Source organism: Branchiostoma floridae, chromosome 6, assembly GCF_000003815.2.
Source record: "Branchiostoma floridae strain S238N-H82 chromosome 6, Bfl_VNyyK, whole genome shotgun sequence".
NCBI lineage: Eukaryota > Metazoa > Chordata > Leptocardii > Amphioxiformes > Branchiostomatidae > Branchiostoma > Branchiostoma floridae.
In genome coordinates this window covers 14055170-14069191 of record NC_049984.1, presented here as the reverse complement: position 1 = coordinate 14069191, position 14022 = coordinate 14055170, and the positions used below count along the sequence as shown (strand labels likewise).

The window sequence follows — 14022 nt, the reverse complement described above, 5'->3', positions numbered from 1 at the left end:
TATATCATACATAAGACGATGAAGAGATAAAATACAGTATATTAGTATTTTAAAGAGGATTCCTATTTATTGATATTGGTGCAGTAATCAACACACAAATTTTCAAGAATCTTATGGCCGGTATTACGTACAGCTGTTAAGTTTTCCTGACTATATAAAACAATATATGACAAAGATTTAGACTCTTAAAACAGCAAATAATAATACACAAACAAAGAGATCTGCTGATAGAAATCAATTCCTAAAACGCAAAACAGTTTGTTAGAGTAAATTGTTATGGTGCACTGTAACTGTAAGAAAAGGAAGGTGCCAACATAACATGGACAAAACCTGTTGACACAAATCTTAACTTGACCACAACACTGAAACAAAGATAATATGAAGAAGGTTACTCGTCTTTCCTGCCCCCAACTTTGCTGCTTGGCGAGGACCTAGATACAGAGCAATACAGCATGTAAGACCGTTGTTATACCACTTTACCATTCAAAGAATCTGTTAAATGAAATGATGAAAGTTGGATGATCTGTTGAATGAATATAGGATAAAATGATGAATGAAATTTTGAAAACTGGATGCAAAAGAAAACATATTACTATATCGACAATGATAAATATCCCCTCGCAGACTGTTAGTGTTGTGATAAAACTCTCACCTTCCTTGTCTTCATTGTACACAGCATACTCCTTTGAGACAAGGTCATCGTTCACACACACAGTGCCACTGGTCCTTCTCAAGTACAGCTTTACGTGATGGACACCGTCGCTGTCCACAGACTGGACACGCACATAGGCACCAGCAGAGGATTCTGAAACATTTCAACATACAACACAATTCTACCTTGGAGACAATAGCACTGTACATATTCATTTGTAAGAGTGGAAAGCTCTAGGTTTGAAGCTGTATGTGGATTTTTGTTTGTTGTAAAGACGGTTATCACCTGTAAAATGAAAAAGAAATTCATGTAAAATTCAGCAGTAATACGATGCCTGGTGTTTAAGATTATGATGTTGGTCTACATTCACCTTCACACTTTGAACTCAAACGTCAAAGAACTTTTCATCAATCCAAAGTTTACTAGAGAGTAACATGAAAGAAGCTTTAAAAGTCTTGTATAATACATGAAGCCAGACATTACGACAAGCTTACCTTTCACCAGCTTGCCCACATACTCGTTTGCTGAGGTATCATACCTGTTACAGGCCCTGTGACAAATAAGACAGTGTAAGGATGCGGACCATAGAGATGCCAAACAAAACATTTTCAAGTAAACATTTTTGTGAAACTGTTTACTAGTACATGTATGTATAAATGCCTGTGCATTAACCTGGGCTCAGAATACCACCTGCATATGTATGTGGGTAAGTGTGGGGGAATTTGGAGATGTGCAAGTATCTATTGCATCCAATCCACACCATACAAATTGCAAAAGAATTGCATGAAAAATTCAGTGTGATACAAACTTCCTAGAATCTGAGTCGTCCAACTGAAATTTGTCTAGTGCAGGTATGTGTACTATTCAACCTTAGAATGCAACTTATGCAGGTGTACTTTGAGCCTTAATATAAACACAAGTACATACTCTTTGGTGGTTTCGAAGGTTTCTTTAGAAGTGGTTAACGTGACTGGCTGTAGACCGTACAGACGGAACTCCTTAGCCTGCCAGGGAAGCTGCATAAACCGTGGTGGGGCTTCTCTCAACCTGGCAACAAGAAAATAGAATGTACATGTATAGTAAATTACAACACATAGATGGGAATAGTTTTTTTAAGGACTTTGGTATGTAGCTAATATCTATGTGATACTTAATATGAGCTAACTTGGTTAAGTGTTCATTTTAGTACCAATATTACTTACATGAATTGGCGCCATAGCACTGAGTAGTGTTATCGAAGAATACAAAAAGGTAGAAGTTAGTCACTCATATTCTTGGGGCTGTTTTGTGTCTTTGACCTCCTAGTCATCTCATGCAAGTCTTGAGTTTGAAGCAGGATTTTTACAGTAGAATGCCCTTCCTAACACCTACTCAAACTTTTATCACTATTCAGAGACAAGGCAACTTAGAGTTTACATTCTCTGAGGGCTTGGTTAAGAGTCCTACAGGAAAAGGATCCAAGACAAAAGGCGCCAAGTCTTAAACCACAATACCTAGTATCTGGGTCTCTTCTACAAGCAACACATTACGTTTAAATATAAATGTACGTGAGATTATGCCATATTACTTAGTCCTTTTTTCTTACCAATGACATGGAATTTGGCACTCTGCTGCATAATCCAGCAGGAAACAACTGCAACAAGTGAAAAGAAGAAAAAATGTCAAATCAATTTTGCCCCATGGCACATGTTGGAGAAAGTTCATGGAAAATGTACATGCACACAAAAAAGGAACCTCTGATGCTGTTATATGATCTAAGATATACATGTACTTAGTCATATAAGTGGGACCTATCTTTGACAAATCATCTCATGCAATAGTAGTAAAACCAGACACAGACACATGCATGCAAGGCTAGAATGTTACATGTACCAGTATGCTGTAACTAAAAGTACTTAAACACAGTTCGACCAATGCAGATCTACATCTTTACCAAGCCTGTGGTCCATGTTTGGAGTGTAAGATAGTCTTCACCCGGACTCTGTACCACAGCTTGTCTTCTGGACGTTTGCCAACACAGTACTGGAGGGGACAACAGCATTGACAGAACATAAGTGTACTGTGTAATGGTGTTAAATATTCTCACATATTTTGTATTCACGATACTGTTATATATTAGCAGTATGTAAGAGTCTGCAAGAGGGACTTGTAAATGACAAAACCAGCTAGAGATGCACATTGTCTAGGCTAAAATCAGATCAGAAGAAGCCAGACTGGTAACACATGGCAGAAGAAAGGCAAATCTTGAGAAAATAATTCTGCAACAGACCTGAGTCAACTTCCAGATGTGACCTATGTGGCAGAGACTGTGATTCACATATAGAACTGTTGGCCATGGCCAAAGCCGTAGGGCTGATATCAATCAGGGTTTTACCATGGTGAAAATGAATGAAGGGGGCATATGCATACTGGTGTGTTCTTACTTCCAGTCACATATCTCTGAGATCTCTGATATACTATTGCATCTACCATATTGTATTCATAATAACTGTTCAAATGACTGAACATTCCATACCTGTCCCTGTGCTGGCACACACATGGTCTGATCCATACTGAAGTAGTCATTGATCTGCTGGGATAACTGTACAAACTGCCTGGTCTCCTCCGACATCTGTGTCCCAGGGGCCTCCTTGGCCCAGAAATGGTCCGCCTTCACAACCTGGAGGAGCAAAAAATTAAGTGTATATGATCAACTCAAGTAGCCATAATAAATAACTGATGGCTATCAATCACAAAAGAATCTTTTATATGTATCTCCAGCACTGAGGGAACAGCATTCTATCCAAGATATGTAACTTACCAGTATTGTTACAAATCAAGGAGTACATAACTACAAATGTAGATGTGTTACTGATAGAAAAGAAATACTACTTAACTGAATACTACATAGTAATTGGTATGCATTGTTGACTGACACTTTTATAATAACAATACAAACCTGCTTACCAAGTTCTTATACATGTACATGTACTTTTTGTATGCTAAAAAGTTGTCAGCAGTGCAAAAACAAACCTTCAAAATTGTGATCTCCATTTTGATTGTTGTTTCCTCAGGAACGAACACACGACTTCCTTTCTTGCACGGAATATGATGTCCAAACAATTTCTTGACTCCTACAACCTTCTTCCTGCCTATATTTCAGCTCTGTTGTCATGACTGTGAGGACTGAAAAAAAAAACATGGATCAATCTCAACTCCACTCACAACTACTTGGATCCCGACAGGATTCCTTTTTCCTTATGCAGATTCAAAGGAGTTAGGTCCCATGCAGAAGTGAGAGGCAGTAAAAGCTATGCTTGTAGTTTGAACATATCGACATGAACTATTTTGAACTTTTTTCCAAACAGATTCTCTGCAATTTCTGTCACAGCACATGCAACTTTGATTTGAAACTGCAACTGTGCCCTTTCACAGGGATCAGGACGCATGTGCAGCAACAGGAATTCTAGGTAATATGTCAAAGGTAAAGGCCCCCAAACAAAAACAGTCCTCATCTCAACCGTTGTTTCGATTTGCGCAAGCTTGGCAGTATCCAGACAGGTTTTGTTTTCTTTTTCAGGGCCTTTACCTTTTAGTCTTTTGACATAATTTATTACCCAGAATTCCTGTCACAGCACATGCATTCTCATCTTGAAATGGCTAATTGTAATGAATATGAAACTTTATTGAGCTTAAATTAAAAGGAAGGAACGAAAACGTTAAAGACGAGAATTTAGTACAAAGTGACTTTTCACGCCAATGTGTTTGAACTTTGCATTTCTAAACAATCCTAGGCATTGAATTGCAAATCTGGAGAAGAAAAAAAAACAATGGCCGGCGTCTGGGAGAAAAAAAATCCACTTGGAGTCCAGATGAACAACGTCAAAGATTTTACCACTACATCTTCGTAAATGCTTAACTTATCTAAAACACTGGGGCAACTACCACAACTCAATATACTGCACTGCACTGTCACACACGTGCTAAAATAAACCAAAGTTTGGAGTGGCTGACACTTCTCATAAATTCCTGGAGTTAACTTCCCTCACCTACAAAAGTAGCCCATCTTGTGACGTAGAAACCCCTTCTTCACTTACTTCTATGGGTAAGTATAAGTCACCATAAACCCACTGAACTTTGCATTTCATCTAAATAAATAAAAACAAACAAATTTTAAAATCCACACCTCCTGACACTTTCACGTCGTCCGCCACCTTCTAAACTTCACCATAAAACTAGCAGATAATTTGCTACCACTCAGTACGACATACGGAATAAAATCAATAAAAAGACTACCTCTTTTAAAAAGTTTTAATACTTATATACTGGACTTAGATATATAAATGTTATATTTCAATGACGTTTTTTGCAAATTCTTTAATTATTCGCTTCATTTTTCACTGAAAATAATCAATCGCTCGCATCTGTTCGAATTATCTGCTACTTTTGTGAGCGAGGATCCAAGATGGCAAACGATACTGAGAAACCGAAGCTCTCCAAGAATCTGATGCAGATGAAGGTATAGGAGAACTTTTACAGAATATATTTGGGTTTTTGAAATACACAACGGCCTTTTGATACCCGTGTAAATGATAAGTCTGGTTGGTGCTCAGGAAATTACTCTAGCTTAATCAAATCCATTTCATTTAGGGGAGGGGGGCAAAGCCGAGATATGTCTGGCCATGCCTCCTGCAGCCCCACGAGATCGTATATAAAAGAGTAGAGTAGTGGTGCGTACCTAAAGCCCGGACTTGTACTTAAACCTAAAAATGTCCAAGTCCAAAAAAAACCTAAATGTCCGGAGCCAAGTCCGGACTTGCAAAAAGCTACCTGTCAGTTATATTCTTTTTTTTTTTTTTTTGTTCTAAAGCATCTAAAAACTTCCATAGACAGTGGAATTTGCACTGGAAAAAGACAAAAAACATTTCATGTTTACACTGGTTGTATATAATTTACATGTATTTTTCACATTGCATTTCAATTCATGCTAACATGCAATTTTATATGCACCATACCCCCTCCCCCTCAAAAAAGACAACTTTCTAGTGCACATAATACATGTTTGTATATGCAATGATGGGTTCGAGTCCGGACTTTAAGTCGGGACCTGAACCTCAACTGCTGGACCTGAATCCGGAACTGAACCTGAATTTGAGTTTAGGTACGCACCACTAGAGTAGAGTCTTCAGAATTATATTATACTGTTGGAGTTTCCTGAGATGATTTGATCTGGTACAGCCGTAAACGATTGAGTAAGTTACATAATTATATAAATCATCGCCATACTAAGTGGCCATCTCTTGATAAACGCATATACAGATCAGCTTTCAATTAGGCCATGTTAATTTGATTATATGGATGACATCCGCGCTCGCACCAATTTTTGGCCGTTTCCAACAAAAAAGAAAAGTTTTCGACCACACAATAAATTGTGCAAAGCAGCTGTAAAATGAGCACAAATATTCCGTAGATTGAAAAAAAAATAGTATCAGAAAACAGATAACTAATCATAGTCTAATGCCATAGAATGCCAAAATAAATCTAAAGTCAAAGAATAAGATGTGAAAGGACAGAAACAAAAAAATCTACTGTTGGTAGGGGGAGGTACCACTACCAGTACAAAAAATTCAGGTCTCGTTCAGGTCCAGAGGATCATTTTCAGGTCCGGATCTGAACCTGGACCTGATTGTCTGTGGAAACTTGAGAACTGGCAATACTCAAAACAATGGTAATTGGTCAATTTTGCTACAAAGGAATTTGTTTGGTGGATTATAGGACTCCCACTGGTATTTAAAAATCCCATCTCCAAGTAATTAAGGCTAACTGTCTCTGTACCTTTGACTGTAGAAACTTGGTACAGTTTGACTTGTTGTCTTCTTGGCCCCCGGTAAGACCCTAAATGCCTGCCGACATAGTGTGTCCATTTTGTAATATTGGCGAAACCTGTTCCTCTGATTTTTTTCGGATCGGTCCAAGGAGAAAAAAAATGTCTTGCACCCGTATAATGTACTGGTCCCTACACCTAACTGTTGGTATACCATGTACTATGTGTGTTAAGTCATATGTTCAACCTTCCTGGCCACTTTGATTTCATACTGGAGGCAACTTTTTTTTTTTGGCCAAACTTTTTTTTTATTCGCTCGCTCGCATCAGTTTTGGAGTACCCAGAGGATGTCATCCATATAATCAAATCAACATGGCCTTAAGGTCTCATTGATGTATTACTCCGCGAGTGGACACCCTAAAAGAGATCCGAGCCAAAAATGAACGGCTGCACGGACGCATGTTTTTAGCGGTGAGAAATTCCCTTTTAGCCAGCGGAACTGATCTCAAAAGTTAGATTGGTGAAAGCTTATTTGTAACTGAAGAAATTAGCAGGTAAAGTTTTGCAGCCGCGCGCTAGGTCGGAGGTACACAGTCGTGGGTTCTGAGTGGTGCGGTTGTACAATAGCAGCGAAAAAAGTGCCTTTTGTGGGGATTGACTAATCGTAGGTTGTAATTACTATAAAAAAAGTTCCTACGTATAGTTTACATTGGCAATTTTTTCCCACGATATAGGGTAAATGTGCTCGACATAGAATGAAAAATCTGCTGAAATTTCACGCAGCTTCATTATGAACGCGCCCATTTAAACCACGAATTATAACATAGAAGTCTATGGAAAGAAGAAACTCATCAATGAGACCTTATCCATCAAAAGAAATTCAGTGACTGAGCTAACTTTCCTTCCAGTTTATGCAACGAAAACAACAATCAGATGACAGGGAAAAACTAGAAGAAGAGGAGCAGCGGGTTATAGATGAGGAACACTGGGTGTTGGACATTCCTGAACTCAAGAAATTAGAGTAAGTATGTTTTGTCATCGATTTATACTTTTTTATATAACGTTGAAATAAAATTGCCTGTGCGGCAAGAGGCTTTGTAATATCGCTAGGTCAAAGGTGAAGGCCCCTGACTCGTAAACATTCTGCCATTTTGCAGGCACCATTACATTTAGGACATTAGTGTTACGCAAATCGAAACAATGGTGGAGAGGAGACTGTTTACATCTCATGGGCCTTAACATGTGCAGCGACAGGAATATTTTACAAAATATGTCAAAGGTAAAGGCCTCAAAAAAGAAAACAGTTCTTATCCTGACCATTGTTTCGATTTGCATAACAACGTTCAGACGGGTTTGTTTCCTTTTTGTAGGCCTTTACCTTTGACATATTACGTAGCATTCCTGTTGCCGCACGTGTGTCATGATCTCTGTGAAAGGGCTTACTCTTGTCCAATGCACTTGTGAAATCTGCCAAAAAGCTTACTGTAAATGCAGAAATTTTCACAATGGTTTATGTGCGCGGTTTTCGCTATGGTCACCTTGAACTTAAAACCACTGTGAACATTTCATCCATGGCAGTACAGGGCTCGAAATACCACCTGCATATGCAGGTTAGTACAGGTAAAATTGGCGCTGTGCAGGTATTTCTAGTGTCTTCCTGCACCAAACCTGCACTGGTCCATGTACTGGGTTTTATACATAAATGTCATATGATGTAGGTATATCTGGATTGTTATTAGCTGTATTGAATGTTGCCACCTATAAAGTATAACAGAAAAATAGCAATGGTTCCTGAACAATTTTAGTATGATCCATACTTCCTAAATTTAGAGTGGTGCATGTAAAATTTGTCTGGTGCAGGTAATCTTCAATGGTACCTACACCAGTGCAGGTATGCAGAAAAAAGTATTTCGAGCCCTGCAGTAAGAGACTACAATGCATGGTGCTACCTCGAAGTTAAATCCTCACGAACGTAAATGCATTTACAGTATTTCTTGGTCACCATTTGAAGGTTTGGCAATTGCTTTGAAATATAGCATACTGGTTACAGCATTGTTAAATGTTGTTTGTTCTTTGTCCTTTTCAGAAGTAGATATGAAGTTATAGACAGCTTTGTGCCCTGTGAAGGCCTGAAGTATGGTCGTTTTTCCTTCCAAGGCTTCAACCCTGCAATAGAGGTGAGAGAGAATTGAGATGATAAAATATTTTTCCAATTTCCTCTTGAATTTTGGTCAAAAGTGGTTGACTAGTTTTTATATCATTTCTAAATCTGTTCATGATATGTAGACGAATTTAAGATAGTGTATCTAATTAACGTTACATAATGTGTTTTCACTGAAGCTTGTTTTTTTTTTCTATTTTTACCTTTTTAGAAAATAGCCAAAAGCTTTGAGGTTGCCAAGGAGGAAGAGGCCTCAGAAGCCAAAGAGAAGGAAGAGAGTGTTTCAGATGATGAAATGGCTAGAAGGTTAGCATTTTATCTTTTTTGTATTTGTTATATTAGATGTTAGCATTTAATGATCCTGGGGTATCAACATGCAAATGATTTTTAGTTTGCCATTTTAGGAGGCTTCTCTTGTGGTCATTGAATGCTGCCTTACAATTACATTACACTTAAAGCTGTTTAATGTCTTTTTGCAGGTATGAAGCTATCGTGGGAACAATACAGAAGAAATTTGGCAAGAAGAGACATAGAAACTCAACAGGGGATGAACCTCAGGTCAAAAAGAAAAAGAAGAAGTTCCTGAAGCCTAAAGAGGACTAGATATAAAGTTGTGTTAGTATCCTGGAAGCATAACCACATCATAGCCAGTCAGTGTATTGTACTGGCTTTTACATAAGTTATATTATTTAGTACTGGAACAGCTTAGATGTGAGTTTTACGAATGAAATTGAATTACCCAATTACTAGTTGTAAACACTAAATGAATTGAGCTTTAATGATTTTAAGGCAATTGAATGATTAATTCCATGTCCCAGTATCTACGATTTATGATATATAAATCATGTATTGACTCTTTGGGACTGATTGTAATGAAATGTACAATTTAATACGATTATATGTTAAGTCATGCATAGTTAAATTTTAATGATATTCCCTATTAGTTTGGAATATTTAGGTAGGATTGAAGGACTTGTATGCAATTCAAGTGAAAACGATGAGAAGACATCCATATTCATTGTTCTCGCATCATTTTCTTCTCCATAGTACATAGATGTACTCTAGCATGGGTACTATCCTGGTTAGTGATGGTCTGATCCTACAGCTGTTTGCTATCATTCCTACCAAATATAGGAGCAGATGTACATTAATCAGGATGAAACCCAGATTAATTACTCACATAGTTATATAACTTGTACTCACAGAGATTCAAAACTGACAACCAGACTTCACAGATTCAGTTTGCTATCAGTGTTTTCAACAGGATAGGACAACTGCATCATTTGGAAACAAACCTCTTTGTTCCTAAACTTTCATGTGTTGGCCATGGTCTGCAACATACTATTTGACAACTTCTTAGATTAGATTAGATACACGTTTGACATGATGGCCTGATGCCGTAAAGTAACTTCTCAGCTTTCTCATACATAGCTTCTATACGAGTGCACAGGAAGAAAGCATGACAGAATAGCAAGCTTTTTTATTTTTTTATTCTCCTATTAATTTTCCTTGAGATAGATTGAGCCAGTTGATGACAGCCTCGATGACAGCTGATGGCGTGGTTGTGAGACAGTCCCATCACACATCCTTCAGATAGTCATACCCAGGTGTGTCCTTCCAGTGAGGGGGCCATCCTGACTGCACTGAGGGACGGTCCTTCATCTAGTGGCAATCCCAGGGAATAGATAGCGTATAGTGAGTTATCAAAACTATCTAGAGGCAAAACGTATAACCTTTAGATACAGCCGTAGACAAGGAAAAGACAAACCCCAACTTTTTTTTCAAATCACTCGTTTGGGAGCCTATGTTTTCAGTTTTCATTGTTATATCTATAATCTTAAGCTTACACAAATGTACAATTTCTTATTTTTTAGGAGAACTGGGAGAAATTTCTTTCCAGTATAAACAAGTATAAAGCACTGAAGCTCAGTGGAGTACTTTCATACACAGAATTTCATACATAGATTTGTTGTCTCTAGGCCACACCAATTTAATTTCTTGGTTCACGGATTTTTTCATAAAACATATGGAGCGAGAGGGCAAAATAAAAATAAAAATTGTAAAATGGTTGGGGTAAAGGTAACGACTAATCCAAAACATGAAAAAAAGTTTTCAGCTTGAAAAAAGTACAAAAACACTATTATTTTACAGTAACAGCACCTGTACCCACATTTTAAGAAGCTTATAATATAAAGGCCAATTTGCTACCCCGGAAAGTTGGTGAATGGTTTCATTAATGGTGAAAATTTGCTGAGTGGTAATTTTTATTTTTATTTTGTTTTCCAAAAAATAGGAGCGAGCGAATCCGTGAACCAAGAAATTAAATTGGTGTGGCCCTAGAATACCAATGTGCTGTCATAAGGATCAGTACACCTACCCTTTCATAGTAGCTGGCCAGATGAGGAAAACGTTCCTTCATTGGTAGTTTCATCCGTACAAGGTAGGCAAGTGCTGGAATCAACGCTGCATCAGCGAGGGTGAAGTCCTTCCCAGCAATGAAAGATCCTTCTCCACCCTGCAGTAAAAGCAGAAATCACTAGGGGGCTCTCATAGTAACAACACCAATGATCATAAAATGGAGAGATCTCAAATGCATTTCTTGATACCTCTGCAGATATCAAATGCATTGCTTGATGCCTCTGCAGATAAAATGGACTCGTGGTGCAATGAAGGAAGAAACTAAGTCTGAGGGGACCAATTCCGTTCAATTTTTCATCACAAATATTGAAACATTTTGCAACATATTTAAGAAGTTTACACAATCGAAGACTTGTCTTTCAGGTATGCATGAAGTAGATGAATACATGTACTAAGTTGCAAAGTACATGTATGTGTGGTAACTGTCATAATAAGATCTGCCTGTCATTACTGATGACATTGCTGTACTTAAAGTTTGCCCTACCTGGGACAGATACTTTTCCCACAATGGTAACTCTTCAGCCAAAGCCTTGGATTTCTCTGCAATAAATCCCTGTTGAAGATAAAGGGGACAATTACTGCAAGCATGGGAAATGACAGCTTATTTCAGGTGTATATGAGTGTGATATCAATATGATGTTGACATCAATGAAGGCTAGACATCCAGATAATAAGATATGCCCAAAAGCAATTACTCAAGCAAAACCATATCCAGTTGGAAAACCATATCCAGTTTGTTGCGTAACTGCTTTTTGGAATATGATGTTGAGCCCTAAGGTTTTAAGTAGGAAACATATGGTATGAAGTACACAGATATTGGTCACTGAACACAGGGAATAAGGAATGTTCTTGCCTGATCCCAGTCCTCTTGTTTTGTTCGGAACTTGTAATAGACAAGAGCGTTGTTCTTGTCCATGATGTTCTGTGTCTCCATGAACCTCTGCAGCACCAGTGCTTGCTGGGAAGGGTCATCTGGGAGGAGCTTGGTTCCCTGGTTCTTGAAGGTGTTCTGTATTACATAATTTGGACATTAAAGCATTTATTGCAGTAAAATAACAATCACTGCTGCTTAGTGTTGATTTGTATTATGCACGTGCTGGTTAAATCAGTAAATGTCATATAAAGCAAGACAATTCTATTTGGAATTCTGACGGGATTTAGATAATGTTTGCCGTGATGGCCCGATAGTTACTGTAAAGTAACTTCTCAGCTTTCTCATAATTTGGAACATATTTGTTGCAGCAAAATAACAATCACTGCTAGAGTCCATTCCAAGACACCATGCGGATGTTTGTTGCCATTGTTTAGAATTGATTCTAAAGTTTTGTAATTATATGTCTAGGACATTTGATACTTCAGAAATATTTTTAACACTGTTTCAACTTTATAAATATTTCCCTGGTCCTGTAAAACTTTGGAAATATTCATGGTGAGGAATTTGATACTTCTAATGGTTTCTAAATAATGATAACAGCATTCTACCATTATTTACCATTTTCTACCATTTTTTGTAAATGGTTCGGTGGGCTGGGAAGATAGCAATTCACACATCCTTGCAAAGTATGATTGGGTGCCATGCAACAATGGCCCACCACAAAGGATCCGCCATTGCCCAGCAGTGAAATCTAAAAATATACAGATGCAACAATAGGGCTTACTTTTAGGGGGGCAATAAACTAATTTTACCATTTGGCCAGGTTTACCATTTTTTGTAAATATTTGTAAATGTGAAATAATCACAGAGAGGTTTCACAATTATTCTAAATAAAGATATTTTTGTACAGTTACTTTCAAAATGTTTCTAAAATATTCAAAGAAATTCAAATAAGTGAGTATTTTCTTAGTCAATTTTTTGAAAATAATTTAATTATCGTGGCTCAGATATTCTTTTGTTCAAAATAATTCAGACTAATTATAAATATCGCCTAAAAACCCTCATGGTGTCTTGGAATGGACTCTATCTAATATTGATTAATAATCAGCAAATGCCTATAAAACCTTAACAAAGTGTTCAATCAGATGATGCACCTGAAAACAAATAAACTACAATCAGAATTGGAAAAGAGGTTCAGAATTGAATCTCTAATATTACCCACGAATGCCACGATGGCATGTGGCAGTGATGACGTCAGCATTAGTCTGGTATCCAAACCTATCTGTTATTAAAGTCCTCTCCTGTATAACAGCTGTATACATCCTGTATTTGCCACATCAACTGTTACGTTGATAGGGCCTATGAAGAAGGCTGCAAGTAAAAGAAGCCCTCCAACAGTCGCCACCCCTGCACGGCTGCCATGCACACATCTTCCCTGCCTGGCTGGCCCATGATAATTCATGCAGTCAAGCAGTGGTATCAGTAAATCACATAAATCTACATAAAACGTTACACAAATGCTGGCTTACCTCCAGATACAGACATATGGCCATGGACTCGTTCACAACTACATCTCCGTGCTTGAAGGTAGGGACCTGTCCGCGTGGGTTGATCTTCATGATTTCGTCCGACTTGTGCTCTTTCTTCTCGAATGAGACCAGCTTGCTGTTGTAGCCGGATAGACCCTTTTCCTCCAGACAGATCATGGGCCGCCAGCACGGGACACTGCCAGACCCCCAGTACAGGGTGATGTCGGATGACATGATTCGGTGTGCACCCAAGGAGGTTGTTGTACCGAACAAGTGAAAGTGGGGGTGTGGTGCTTCTAAACGTTACATGTACCAAACCGGATGTATGAACAAAGACCTTCTCGCGCAATATAGGGCAACGTCCGTAAGAACGGGTTGAAGTTCACTGGGCTGAACCAATATGTTAGGGAGGGTAACCAAGAGAAGAGTTCAGGCACCACATAACTCCATGAAATATTTATAGATCTTTTGAGCCTCTGTACACGCACCGCTTCAAATTTTAATCTAGTAGATTATGGAAATAAACCTGTAGTTTAAGCTATTCTCTTTATGATGGTCTTCTCAGCCTCTTGCCTTCCCTGGACC

The 14022-nt window shown here is 38.1% G+C and overlaps 3 protein-coding genes across 3 annotated transcripts; 1 reads left to right on the top strand and 2 right to left on the bottom strand.

Annotated features, from left to right (window-relative positions):
- Positions 1 to 71: 71 nt before the first annotated feature.
- Positions 72 to 4868, bottom strand: LOC118417750 (putative ATP-dependent RNA helicase TDRD12). Its single transcript, XM_035823450.1, has 9 exons — positions 4818 to 4868; positions 3665 to 3817; positions 3168 to 3311; positions 2586 to 2674; positions 2238 to 2285; positions 1580 to 1699; positions 1147 to 1202; positions 653 to 805; positions 72 to 431 (listed from the first exon to the last, which is right to left on the bottom strand). The coding sequence occupies exons 2-9, from the start codon at positions 3683 to 3685 to the stop codon at positions 346 to 348; spliced, it is 717 nt and encodes a 238-aa protein (XP_035679343.1). The 5' UTR covers positions 3686 to 3817; positions 4818 to 4868; the 3' UTR covers positions 72 to 345.
- A 128-nt stretch (positions 4869 to 4996) lies between these two features.
- Positions 4997 to 9304, top strand: LOC118417948 (M-phase phosphoprotein 6-like). The gene is made up of 5 exons (XM_035823711.1): positions 4997 to 5150; positions 7364 to 7476; positions 8542 to 8632; positions 8828 to 8922; positions 9096 to 9304. Exons 1-5 carry the CDS (start codon positions 5097 to 5099, stop codon positions 9217 to 9219), a joined length of 477 nt encoding a protein of 158 aa, XP_035679604.1. The 5' UTR covers positions 4997 to 5096; the 3' UTR covers positions 9220 to 9304.
- Positions 9305 to 10081: 777 nt separating this feature from the next.
- LOC118417946 (glutathione S-transferase A-like) lies at positions 10082 to 13811 on the bottom strand. The gene is made up of 5 exons (XM_035823710.1): positions 13438 to 13811; positions 11888 to 12043; positions 11519 to 11587; positions 10994 to 11131; positions 10082 to 10278 (listed from the first exon to the last, which is right to left on the bottom strand). Exons 1-5 carry the CDS (start codon positions 13669 to 13671, stop codon positions 10195 to 10197), a joined length of 681 nt encoding a protein of 226 aa, XP_035679603.1. The 5' UTR covers positions 13672 to 13811; the 3' UTR covers positions 10082 to 10194.
- Between the last annotated feature and the right edge of the window lie 211 nt (positions 13812 to 14022).

Coding starts and splice junctions, on each gene's coding strand:
- LOC118417750 (XM_035823450.1), bottom strand. CDS start 3,685: ATGGAGATCACAATTTTGAAG. Junction 1,700..2,237: donor TGCCAAATTCCATGTCATTG/GTAAGAAAAAAG, acceptor TCTTGTTGCCAG/GTTGAGAGAAGCCCCACCAC. Junction 1,203..1,579: donor ACCTTCGAAACCACCAAAGA/GTATGTACTTGT, acceptor TATTTGTCACAG/GGCCTGTAACAGGTATGATA.
- LOC118417948 (XM_035823711.1), top strand. CDS start 5,097: ATGGCAAACGATACTGAGAAACCGAAGCTCTCCAAGAATCTGATGCAG. Junction 5,151..7,363: donor AGAATCTGATGCAGATGAAG/GTATAGGAGAAC, acceptor CTTTCCTTCCAG/TTTATGCAACGAAAACAACA. Junction 8,923..9,095: donor GATGATGAAATGGCTAGAAG/GTTAGCATTTTA, acceptor GTCTTTTTGCAG/GTATGAAGCTATCGTGGGAA.
- LOC118417946 (XM_035823710.1), bottom strand. CDS start 13,671: ATGTCATCCGACATCACCCTGTACTGGGGGTCTGGCAGTGTCCCGTGC. Junction 11,588..11,887: donor AACAAGAGGACTGGGATCAG/GCAAGAACATTC, acceptor TATCTTCAACAG/GGATTTATTGCAGAGAAATC. Junction 11,132..11,518: donor GGGAAAAGTATCTGTCCCAG/GTAGGGCAAACT, acceptor CTTTTACTGCAG/GGTGGAGAAGGATCTTTCAT.